Raw genomic sequence first — 12,079 nt, forward strand, 5'->3', positions numbered from 1 at the left:
TTTTAGTCTCATGACTTGAATAAATTAGGGTATGGTCAGGTATGATTACGGGTACTTCTGGATGTCCGAGGTGGAAATGGAGTGCATTTTCGAACTCTATGGGGTCGATTTACTCTAAGAAATGACAGCACCGACATTGAATTCACTACCATTTTGAAAATATGACCTAAAAGTAAAACAAGATTTATCATTACTGGAGTTGAGTAACTAATCCTACTCATTTCGATATTTTCTAATCTATAATTAATTTGTTGTCCGTCTAAACATTTCTTAGAATAAATCGACCCCACTGAGTTCGAAAATGCAGTCCATTTTCACCTAGGAAGTTCAGAAGTGTACGGATTCGCATCTCACCACACCCTAATTTAATATAATAATAACTAATAAATAACTAACATATTTTTCGTGAATCATTGAATCTAAAACACTGGATGTTGGGCCGGCTAGAAATAAGTTCAGGCGGGAGTGGAGACAGCAATAGAGGCGGAGATGATAGTGGTATTTGGAAAATGAGATGAAATATTCTAATAGTTTGTAATTCCATTGATTGAAAAATTAGGGTATGGTCAGATACGATTACGTATGCAAGATTACTGCAAGCGTTGATCCGAAAGCTGCGACCGGATTGCCACGGTCGATGGGCGCGCGGCCGCAATAAAAAGCGATCGTCCGCACGCCAGAGTGGTGAGAATGCACAACAATATGTGTGTATGTATATATATATATATATATATATATATATATATATATATATATATATATATATATATATATATATATCATAGTATATTGCATTGTAATGAAAATTCCTGGTGGGATAACTGCACTGTTTGGTATAATCATTTATATCTTTATGATGTGTTTAGAATAGCCGTCAAATTCAATTCCCAATGGTCCACTCAATACAAGTTGGCTGTGTGTCATTCCTCTCACCTATTTGTAATTTCATTTTTATTTTTATTGCTTTGTATACAAAACAGTTGTGGAGTAGAAACAACTCAGATACAAATGCATATATTTGGTTATTCCTTTTAAGTGAAAAAGTATGTTGTGCTTTATTAACTCTATCAGGTATCCCGAATGCTGGCTGCCAAAACCGCCCTTGCAATCCGGTACGACGCATTTGGTGAAGGTGATGGGGCAGAATTGGGCCTTGAAAGCCGTGCCCGGCTTGAACTGCGACTCCGACACCTGGAAGAGAACTCGGTAGGTAATGAGCTGTTCTGCACAGGAAGCACTTTTTCGGGACATGGCGTTATGTTATCGGGTTGTTCATCCCACTGTCTGTGCATGCGTAGCAGATTTTCTTTACCATGACAACTTGTCAAGTGCAAAAGAGATTTTAACCAAGCTTGACATGAGTATAGATGGCGATAGAAAGATGAACCGATTCAATTCTAGGTTCAACAGATCAAAAGTGGTGTACCCTCCGAAAATAATTTTGCAGATTACAACTCAAGTTAGAATCATCTGTTTGCTATGTTTTCTCTCTCCCTTATGTGACCTTTAATTGAGATCAAATATAATAGTGGCTTCACATCATCTTGGAGGTGACATCCATTTTACATCCATTGATGCATTTGCATGAATTTATATTTTCTAGTTGTACGGTATTCAGTATTGTTACACATTTGGTTTGGGGGTAAAATGAGGGATAGATTAGAATCATTATTTCCTAGTACGTGTTGGAGTAAGTAATTGTAATTCCCATGAGAGGGGAAGCTCCTCGGACGTGTTTAGAAAAATTCATCTCCATCCTCCCCACCCCTCGTGAATGTGTCTATGCCCTGCCCTTCCAGGCAGTATATTTATGTGTAATTTTTCCATTCTTGAGAAAGCAGCTGTCGAAGAAATTCTCAATTCCTTCTGTACATTTGAATCATTTATTGAAAACAAATACAAACAAACATGAACATATCGATATGGAGAATTTGAGAGGCGTTTCTATAAGCAACACAGTCTTCCTCTCAATTCTGCAGTACGTCGAAACTTTGAATTCTTATTTAGTGTTTTAGTGCGACGAAGTATGTTTTTTTTCCACATATGCTGGCACCACAGTCGACAGGTTGAGGTTTCTTGGAAGAGATCACTTACAGCTTTTGTGCAGCAGTAAGCTTAATTTTTGAAGGGCTAAGGTATATAATATTCAAGAATCAGAGGAGTGAGTTCTCCCTCGGCGCAGAATGATGTCAAGACTGCAGTCCTTTGGGTATTTTGATGGATTACACATGGTTCTGTGGTATGGAGGTCAGCCCGCTTTAAAAGGGCAAGGGAATGATAAAAAATCTGGAGCTGACAAAAGTGTATAAAACACATCTAGATATCTCCTGAAACCAACATTCCAGTTGAGCTAAAATAATATCTCCAACCAGACTTTCTGGAGCTTTGTATTGATTATTTTATTTAAAAAAACCCTTCGAAAGCAGAATAAGTTGAAACAACAGGCAATTATATTATAGGGAATAATAATTAAAGATTTCTTGAAAGGTCAATCTGTTGTGGACACCTTTACTAGGCAGATTGACCAACTTTCAATACAGAAAAGAGATGTAAGGTCATTTAAAATTCAAATATATATATATTATTACAATAGATACATGTTCAAGCACTTAGAATTGTAATAATCATGTCGTATTTGAGTACATTTTCCATTAAAGGTTTACAACAATACATTTACTTTTCAATCAAGTTTAGTTACCAATCAAGTTTATTATTATTTTTATCATTCACAAACCCATTATGCTAATTTTGGAGAAATTTCATCGACAGCCAATCAGCGTGACCCACAACTGCGATAGCAAAGTTTGCCAAAGGTCACCGTCTCACCAGTCCATTGAACAGAACTGGTGAACATACCTATTATGACATCTGTTTTGCTGCGTCGGCCAATGGGTGTGCCACAGACGGACTGATGCCCCCATGGGACATTATAAAAGGGCGGTTACAGCAACTAAGTGTCTCTGACTGGTTGGTTCCTCGGTCCTGCTGCTCCATGGTTCCTGCCTGGTCCTTCGTAGTTTTGTGGTGCCCCATGGTTCATGGTACAGCTTCTTGGTTCAAGTGCTGGTGTGCCAAACATGGCTGGGGAAGCATGCTAGGTGCGGCGAGAACCGTGCTCCCCACCCCACCAACCAGTCCATGCACACCCGATCCAAGACCCACAACTTGTGCATGAGCATTGCATGGGAAGCAGGTTTCACACTCTCTGTCTTGTTTTCTCTCTCTGTCCCTTGTTCCCCTGAGTAAGTGGACAAGGCTATTTGTTAAGCTGTCGTCCTCGTGATGAATTTTGATTTATTATTCATTTGTTGCTGTTTGCGATCTTCCTGCACCCCTCCCGTTTTCATCATCTATACCATAAGAGCCAGTGTGTTACTATTTCTCAGAGAAAGCTGAATGGCTCCTCGTCAAACTATCAGAGGTTCATCAGTTAGTGCTGGGGAGTGTTCGGGGTGGGGAGGGGGGAGTTTGGGAGGGGGGGGGAATGTGTATGTTTTAAAAATATATATATATTTGCATTTTTTTTCTCACTCTTTATCCTTTGTTGCTCTGTGAAAGGTAATATTAAATGATTCCCGACCCCACTTCTTGGAAAAAGGAAGTGTTTTAGCCCCCCACAAAAAAAATGGGAAATGCTTGGTACCCCTGCTAGTTGGTAATGAATCTTTTCTTGTTCATGAAACCTTGTGTGGTTGTCGAAAGTGGGCTCAATAGCGATGAATGAATAAACAACTTCACACATAAGACGGGCAGAGTAGGTCGCTGACAGGATCACTCAGCCAATCTTGTCGGCAGATTTGCTGCGGTCGTGTGTTCTGAAATGCTAATTCTCACCAACTTGACCTGGCAGTCATGGAGATGTTTTTGTCTCGTACCCGCACGGGTGGTGTGATCGTCATTGAATCGGGGTGACTGTTGCAATATTATCCTCAACATCTTCAAATGTTCATTGAATATTGGTTTGAGGAATGACAATCATTTTTTGTCAAACCTCTGGTGCATGTCCCAGTTTTGGATGCAGTGTGTTGAACGCGAGCTATTTATGAATTACTAGCATACAACAATACCCGCTGCTTCGCTGGCAGGAATATCAATCTTTGCTGTGGCAGTTAATCTATGGGGCAAGAACAAAAAAATCCTGGGAGATCCTGCCATCTGTGCAGGGATAACCAGCATTGCAAGTTGGCGTTTGCAGTTTCACCACTTGTGCCCATGTTCTCATGCACAAACCTTAGTCTTTCTTTTGAAAATTTTTTTTTTATTCACCATAATCCTTTCTGGTCATTGGTTTCATTGAAATATGTTGATCCGTTCTCAAGTTATAGCATGGCAGACAGACACTGCTCCTTTTTATAATATCGATAGTTTTACAGCGCGGCGACATCGCGCTGTTATATAATTGGCTTTTCTGTCCTGTGTCTTCTGTCACACTTATTGTTGGGTGTGATGTGGGCGGAGATTGCTGGGTGGATTGTGGGCGGGGTTAATGCGGAAGAGCGACGTTTTTTGTGCTGAATCGTTTTCTGTGTGATGCCGGAAGTTGATTTTCTGAGCAGGAAGTGATCATCTTCCTGTTCCGTTAATTGTTGACGCGCAGCGTTGTAACTCTCGTTCTTCATTGTTTTTTTGGGGGGGTTTATTATTATTTTTTTTGCACGTACGTTTTTTTTAAGAGCGCGGCGACATCGCGCTGTTATATAATTGGCTATTCTGTCCTGTGTCTTCTGTCACGTCTTCTGTCACACTTATGGCCGCGTATGTCCCTTTGATCTGAGGGCTATAAATAGAAATTTGTCCAACGTCACAACTCTTCCCATCATGCATGCTAATTCACCGTGTCTACATTTAAATTTTAGAACTGAAAAATTGTTTCATCATTCTTAACCTTGACTTTTACTGCCCCCAGCCGCGCAATATCGAAGTATTCACTTCTGGTTCTATTATGTCATCCAGTTATCACAATCTCGTCTGATTGCTGCATCTCCGCCTTGTTTCAACCTATCACTCAGTATTACAGGAGGGGAACGGTCTCCATAATGCTAATGGTTGTAACGGAAATGGTCGCCCTAATGCTCCTAACCAGGACGTGCCGGAGATCAACTCCACAAGATGCCGATTAGGATGTGCTTGGTGGTGGTTTGTTACTGTACGCACGTATGTGTACACACACACACACACACACACACACACACACACACACACACACACACACACACACACACACACACACACACACACACACACACACACACACACACACACACACACACACACACACACACACACACACACACACACCGTCCGTCTGGATACAAACATTAGTTTATGATCGAGGAACAACTTGATTTCAACTGAATGTTATATTCTGAACCCAAATCAGAAAACGAACCTGTTGTTGAGCACTACTTTGGTTCTGAATTCGTCCCGATCGCACGTGTGGAGTAAGATGTTATTTTTACTCTTTTTGCCTGTTTGGTTGTGAAACCAAATTGAAAATCATTCCAAACAGGAAAGTTACTGTTTTTAAGGATGTCATTAAGGACACAAACAAGGCACGAATAACTAATGAAACGTGTTAAATAAGGTGGCGTAAAAGACTTCTGAACATCGATGGCAGTAAAAGTCCAAATTAATTTTTTTCTATGACGTTTAAAATCTCTTCTTTTCAATTGAATTGTATACTTGAACATCGTACAACACAAATTGCCTTTTTGACACTTTCAAAACCCTTCTGTTTAGCAGTGTAGTACTTGGAGAAAATATTACACCATTTTATGTCTTCTTGACCAATCAAATTTGCTGCTCTTGGGGTAAGTTGTTCTGAACTCTTGAGTTTGTTTTGTAATTGCCCTTTGCACTCCAGAATCAGCTGAAACCACTCATGCAAATGTGAAATATTTATATGAATATTTTGCTCTCTATTTCGATTCTTTTCTCTCAAACTTCTGGAACTCTCCAAACTCTTCTGCACTCTGGGTTGCAACCACCCACTTTCCCTTGTTATAATATATTAGCAATACACAATTCTCTACGCAACTGTACCTTGTCCTTCCGTTGATTAAGTTTTCATCGTTCAAATGTGAAAACAAAACTCGACAGATTAAATCATGATGATGGTGGTGCATGAGCACATGATATCCTTCTCCCAATGACTCTGATCTGAGGCAAGCAGTCATGTCGACGTGGTTCCGTGTTTCACCTTTCACTCAACGCAGCTGCATAATAGGACACACGAGCTGCAAATTATTACTTTCCTTGCTTGCATTGCTTTATGGCTTCAGGATGCCAAATCCTTTTTAGGTCATCTCTACCGAGATGACCTAATAAAGCCGGACCAAATGTCCCTCTGTCCGTCTGTCAACAATTTTTCTTTCTAATCTTGATGAAATTTAGTATGTGGGTAGAGGCCGATGAGTGTTGCACAACTATATAACTTTTGTCCGGGTTCAAGGTCAGGGTCAAGGTCACGAGGTCACGTAAGTTATAAAAATCGCCATTTTCAAAACCTATCTTGTCTGCCATTCTACAAGATATTCGGCAACTGTTTATTGATTATGATAGTAAAAAATATTATAGCCTGGTGTTGGCACAGCGGTTAGGGCAGTGGCTTGGGACCCAAAAGGTCCTGAGTTCAAGCCCCGTTGGGCCACTGAATTAATATATGTATATATATATATATATATATATATATATATATATATATATATATATATATATATATATATATATATATATATATGTCAAAAACACCAGGGGGTTGACTCAGCCTGCCATCCTTCCGAGGTTCGCGAAATGAGTACCAGTTGTACTGGGCCCGGTGTATGCCCCGGTTAGAATAGGTGTACCATATCCCTGTGTGTCGTAAGAGGTGACCAGGGTTGCGTCAGGAAGGGCATCCGGCGTAAAAACCTATGACAAATCATTATGCGGACAACAAAACGAATTTCCATACCGGATCGGTCGAGGCCCGGGTTACCAACGACCGCCACCGGTACCGGTGGTTAGCAGGGTACCAGTGGAAATTGTGCTACTGCTGGGCGAAGGAGGAGAGGGAAACGGGGAAGGCGAGTCCAGAGGCAGTGGGAGAGGGGGAAGGGTAGAAGTGTGCAGGTGAGAGTTGGAACTCTGAATGTTGGGACGATGACTGGCAAAGGGCGAGAGTTGGCTGATATGATGGAGAGAAGAAAGGTGGACATACTGTGTGTACAAGAGACCAAGTGGATGGGGAGTAAGGCTAGGAGCATTGGAGGTGGTTTCAAACTGTTCTACCATGGTGTGGATGGGAGGAGAAATGGTGTCGGGGTAATCCTGAAGGAAGATTATGTCAAGAGGGTATTGGAGGTGAGGAGAGTGTCTGACCGAGTGATGAGTGTGAAGTTGGAAATTGAAGGGGTGATGATGAATGTCATCAGTGCATATGCCCCACATATGGGGTGTGAGATGGAATATAAAGAAGATTTCTGGAGTGAGTTAGATGAAGTGGTGGAGAGTGTATCCAAGGATGAAAGAGTGGTGATTGGAGCAGATTTCAATGGGCATGTTGGGGAAGGGAATAAAGAGGATGAGGAGGTGATGGGTCGGTACGGTCTCAACAAGAGAAATGTGGAAGGGCAAATGGTGGTGGAGTTTGCAAAATGAATGGAAATGGCAGTGGTAAATACGTATTTCAAGAAGAAGGAGGAACACAGGGTGACATACAAGAGTGGAGGAAAGTGCACACAGGTGGATTACTTCTTAAGCAGGAGATGCAACCTGAAAGAGATTAGTGACTGTAAGGTGGTGGCAGGGGAGAGTGCAGCTCGACAGCATCGATTGGTGGTCTGTAGGATGACTTTAGAGATGAGGTTGAGGAAGAGAGTGAGGGCTGAACCAAGGACCAGATGGTGGAAGCTGAAGGAGGAAGATTCTTCTTGTTCTTGTTCTTGTTCTTCTTGTTCTTCTTGTTCTTCTTGTTCTTCTTGTTCTTCTTGTTCTTCTTGTTCTTCTTGTTCTTCTTGTTCTTCTTCTTCCGGCTGCTCCCGGAAGGGGTCGCCACAGCGGATCATCCGTATGATCCGCATAGTGATTTGGCACATGTTTTATGCCGGATGCCCTTCCTGACGCAACCCTGGTCGCCTCTTACGACACAGGGATATGGTACACCTATTTTAACCGGGGTATACACCGGCCCAGTACACTGGTACTCCCTTCGCTGACCTCAGAAGGATGACAGGCTGAGTCAACCCCTTGGTGTATTAATTCAGTGCCCCAACGGGGCTTGAACTCGGGACCTTTTGGATCCCAAGCCGCTGCCCAAACCACTGCGCCAACACCAGGCTTAAGAAGGAGGAAGACTGTTGCGTGAAATTTAGGGAGGAGGTGAGACAGGCGTTGGATGGTGGTAAAGATGAGTGGGATGATTGGGCAACTACAGCAGAAGTGGTGAGGGAGATAGCGAGGAAGGTACTTGGTGTGACATCTGGACAGAGGAAGGAAGATAAGGAGACTTGGTTGTGGAACGAGGAAGTACAGGAAAGTATAAGGAAGAAGGGGTTGGCGAAAAGGAAGTGGGATAGTCAGAAAGATGAAGAAAGTCGGCAGGAGTACAAGGAGTGGTGGCGAAAGGCAAAAAGAGAGCTGGCAAAAGCCAAGGAAAAGGCATATGACGAGCTGTATGAGAAGTTGGATACAAAAGAAGGGGAAAAGGATTTATACCGGTTGGCAAGACAGGGGGACCGAGCTGGGGAGGATGTGCTGCAGGTTAGGGTGATGAAGGACGCAAATGGGAATGTGCTGATGAGCGAGGAGAGTGTGTTGAGAAGGTGATGAGGAGCTGATGAATGAAGAAAATGAGAGAGAGAGAAGGTTGGAAGAGGTGGAGATAGTGAATCTGGAAGTGGGGTGGATCAGTAAGGATGAAGTGAGGACTGCTATGAGGAGTATGAAAAGTGGAAAGGTGGTTGGCCCAGATGGTATACCAGTGGAGGCATGGAAGTGCTTAGGAGAGATGGCAGTGGTGTTGTTCACCAGATTGTTTAATAAAGTCTTGGAAAGTGAGAGGATGCCGGAGGAGTGGAGATTAAGTGTACTGGTTCCGATTTCCAAGAATAAGGGTGATGTGCAGAGCTGTGGAAATTACAGAGGGATAAAGTTGTTAAGCCACACCATGAAGGTGTGGGAAAGAGTAGTGGAAGCTAGGTTGAGAGGAGAGGTGACGATCTGTGAGCAGCAATATGGGTTTATGCCAGGAAAGAGCACCACTGATGCGATGTTTGCTTTGAGAACGTTGATGGAGAAGTATATGGAAGGCCAGAAGGAGTTACATTGTGTGTTTGTGGATTTAGAGAAAGCTTATGATAGGGTGCCAAGAGAGGAGTTGTGGCATTGTATGAGGAAGTCGGGAGTGGTGGAGAAGTATGTGAGGATCGTGCGGGATATGTATGAGGACAGAGTGACAGCGGTGAGGTGTGCGGTAGGAATGACGGACCGGTTTAAGGTAAAAGTGGGATTGCACCAAGGATCGACTCTGAGCCCTTTCCTATTTGCAATGGTGATGGACAGGTTGACGGACGAGATCAGACTGGAGTCTCCATGGACTATGATGTTCGCGGATGACATCATGATCTGTAGGGAGAGTAGGGAGCAGGCTGAGGCGAGCCTCGAGAGGTGGAGGTATGCACTGGAGAGAAGGGGAATGATAGTCAGTCGGAGTAAGACGGAGTACATGTGCGTAAATGAGAGGGAGGGTGCTGGTATGGTGCGGTTGCAAGGAGTTGAGGTGGGGAAGGTGGATGGGTTTAAATACTTGGGATCAACTGTCCAAAGTAGCGGAGAGTGTGGGAGAGAAGTGAAAAAGAGAGTGCAGGCAGGATGGAGTGGGTGGAGAAGAGTTGCAGGAGTGATTTGTGACAGAAGTGTAGCTGCAAGAGTGAAGGGGAAAGTATATAAGATGGTAGTGAGACCAGCTATGTTGTATGGTTTGGAGGCGGTGGCACTAACAAAAAGACAGGAAGTGGAGCTGGAGGTGGCAGAGTTAAAAATGCTGCGATTCTCGTTGGGAGTGACGAGGATGGATAGGATAAGAAATGAGTATATTAGAGGGACAGCGCAGGTAGGACGGTTTGGAGACAAAGTGAGAGAGGTGAGATTGAGATGGTTTGGACATGTGCACAGGAGGGAAGCGGAATGTATCGGGAGAAGGATGTTGAAGATGGAGCCGCCAGGCAGGAGGAGAAGAGGAAGGCCAAAGAAGAGGTTCATGGATACGGTGAGGGCGCACATGCGGGTGGTTGGAGTGTTAATGGAAGATGTGGAGGATAGAGCGAAATGGAGACGGTTGATCCGCTGTGGCGACCCCGAACGGGAGCTAGCCGAAAGAAGAAGAAGAAGAAGATAGTAAAAAATATTATCTTGTATCTAACCGGACAGATTTTTGAATTTCCTTCCCGTTTGATCGTCACGTGATCTGGAAGATGGCCAAAAACGCCGATGCGATTCGCAAAGAAGGAAGGAGAAATGAAATATAAATATAAAACACATTTTTAGCCTTTTTTTATACATTTTCCGCCGAAGGTGCAAAAGTTTCAAAACAAGAAATGTGAACGTCGGCATTTATTTTCAAAATATAATTTAGTGCGCGTGCGCCAAAATGCCGAGTCATCTTTAACCAAACTGCGCAGTTCGAGCTGCACAGTAGTCTTCGGTCATAACTGAACATTGAGAACTTGTGGTATTATAGAGATGACTGTCACCCCCACGCGGGGGTAATTTTTTTTCTATTGTTATTATTATTTTATATATTTTTAAGATTTCCTGGATTTGGAGGAATCGTTTGCATGTTCTGTACCCCAAAATGTCAAGCTTTGCCTCCCCCTCTCCTTTCAACTTGCTTTTCCTTCACTTCGTCCTTAACTAACCGTCATTGCCTTCCATGTCTGTTTGCAGTTGAGGAGGATCAGCGGCAGTGGAAAATCCTTGGCCAAGTTTGATAAATACCAGCATAAAAGGTGAGTCCTATTGTGCTAAGTCACTGTTTGCGAGTTCTACGTTGTGTTTTTCTCGAATGTGCCATTCTCAAACTAAATGCACTTGTAGCCTTGAAGGCATTTTGCATTTGTCATTGGTAATGCTTTGACCTTCATTTGGTAACATTGGGTATTCGGTTTTGTTTATGCGTTCCCGTGCTCCAGCGAGGTGCGAACGTATGACCCCTCTGGAGAAACTATCATCCCATTGCTGCCAAAGAAGCGAAAGCTTTCCGAGATGGGAGAAAGTCCGGGCAAACCGATTACCAAGAAGATAAAGAAAGAACCAATGGTGGAGAGCGATGGTCAGTATCTTCAGTTTATTTTTTATTTTTTTTGTGCACGAGGTGACGTCTTGGTCGATTGCTCATACCATGGTCTTTGGCTTATTGGCAGTGTCTTGGTTGCCAAGAAGAGCCAGAACCTCATGAACCGGAGCTGAAGCTCTCCATGCTTTGCCACTTGTTTAGTCTGTGCCAAAAACAGTAAATGTATTTCTAGCTCACTTTTAATTTCTCTTAACAATGTTTTTGTTTTTTTGCAGGAGAGTTACAAGCACCAAAGAAGAAAAAGAAAAAGCAGAAGGTGAAAGATGAAGAAGAAAAGGTGGAAGTAAAGGTGAAGGAGGAGGAGGGAGAGGAGGAAGAAGAAAATTATGAAGCCAGCACGTCAATCATGGTGAGGATGTCTAATGACTGGTAGTGTCTTTTGTTGTGTTTGTTCATCCTTAAGTTGTTGGTCTGATTAAATGTGGTAATTTTTTCTGAAGTAAAGTCACAAACTAAAATGTCACAAATATATATTTTTTAACATAAGCCTTCACTTCACTTCACACAGTTTATATTGGAAAAAACCCCCCAAAAACCAACAGTAAGTTGTAAATGGCGATCTGCTCCAAAGTGTATTTATTATTTCCACCACCGAAGGTGTACAGAGGTAATGATTTCATCTTGTCTGTCTGTCACTTGTGAAAATGGAAGATTTTGCAAGTATATTGGTTGTTTGTGTGCGTTCGTCTGTCTTTGTCAATCTCCTACAAGTCACAATTTTAAACTGATCTTCATGAAACTTCAAAT

At 42.7% G+C, this 12,079-nt stretch overlaps 1 protein-coding gene and 1 long non-coding RNA gene across 2 annotated transcripts in view; both read left to right on the forward strand.

Moving 5' to 3' along the window:
* NOP58 (NOP58 ribonucleoprotein) overlaps nucleotides 1-12,079 on the forward strand; it is a 47,334-nt gene that overhangs the window by 33,315 nt on the left and 1,940 nt on the right. Inside the window, exons 11-14 of the mRNA XM_085883773.1 lie at nucleotides 1,072-1,206; nucleotides 10,924-10,985; nucleotides 11,169-11,308; nucleotides 11,548-11,681. Coding sequence (XP_085739899.1) covers nucleotides 1,072-1,206; nucleotides 10,924-10,985; nucleotides 11,169-11,308; nucleotides 11,548-11,681 — 471 coding nt within the window. The remainder of the gene's footprint in view (nucleotides 1-1,071; nucleotides 1,207-10,923; nucleotides 10,986-11,168; nucleotides 11,309-11,547; nucleotides 11,682-12,079) is intronic.
* LOC147024149 (uncharacterized) lies at nucleotides 3,492-5,233 on the forward strand. Its single transcript, XR_015058898.1, has 2 exons — nucleotides 3,492-4,657; nucleotides 5,010-5,233. It is a non-coding gene; the product is annotated as an uncharacterized LOC147024149 (long non-coding RNA).

This window comes from Eptatretus burgeri, chromosome 6 (assembly GCF_056783735.1).
Source record: "Eptatretus burgeri isolate ZD-2024b chromosome 6, Ebu_testis_v1, whole genome shotgun sequence".
Classification (NCBI taxonomy): Eukaryota; Metazoa; Chordata; class Myxini; order Myxiniformes; family Myxinidae; genus Eptatretus; species Eptatretus burgeri.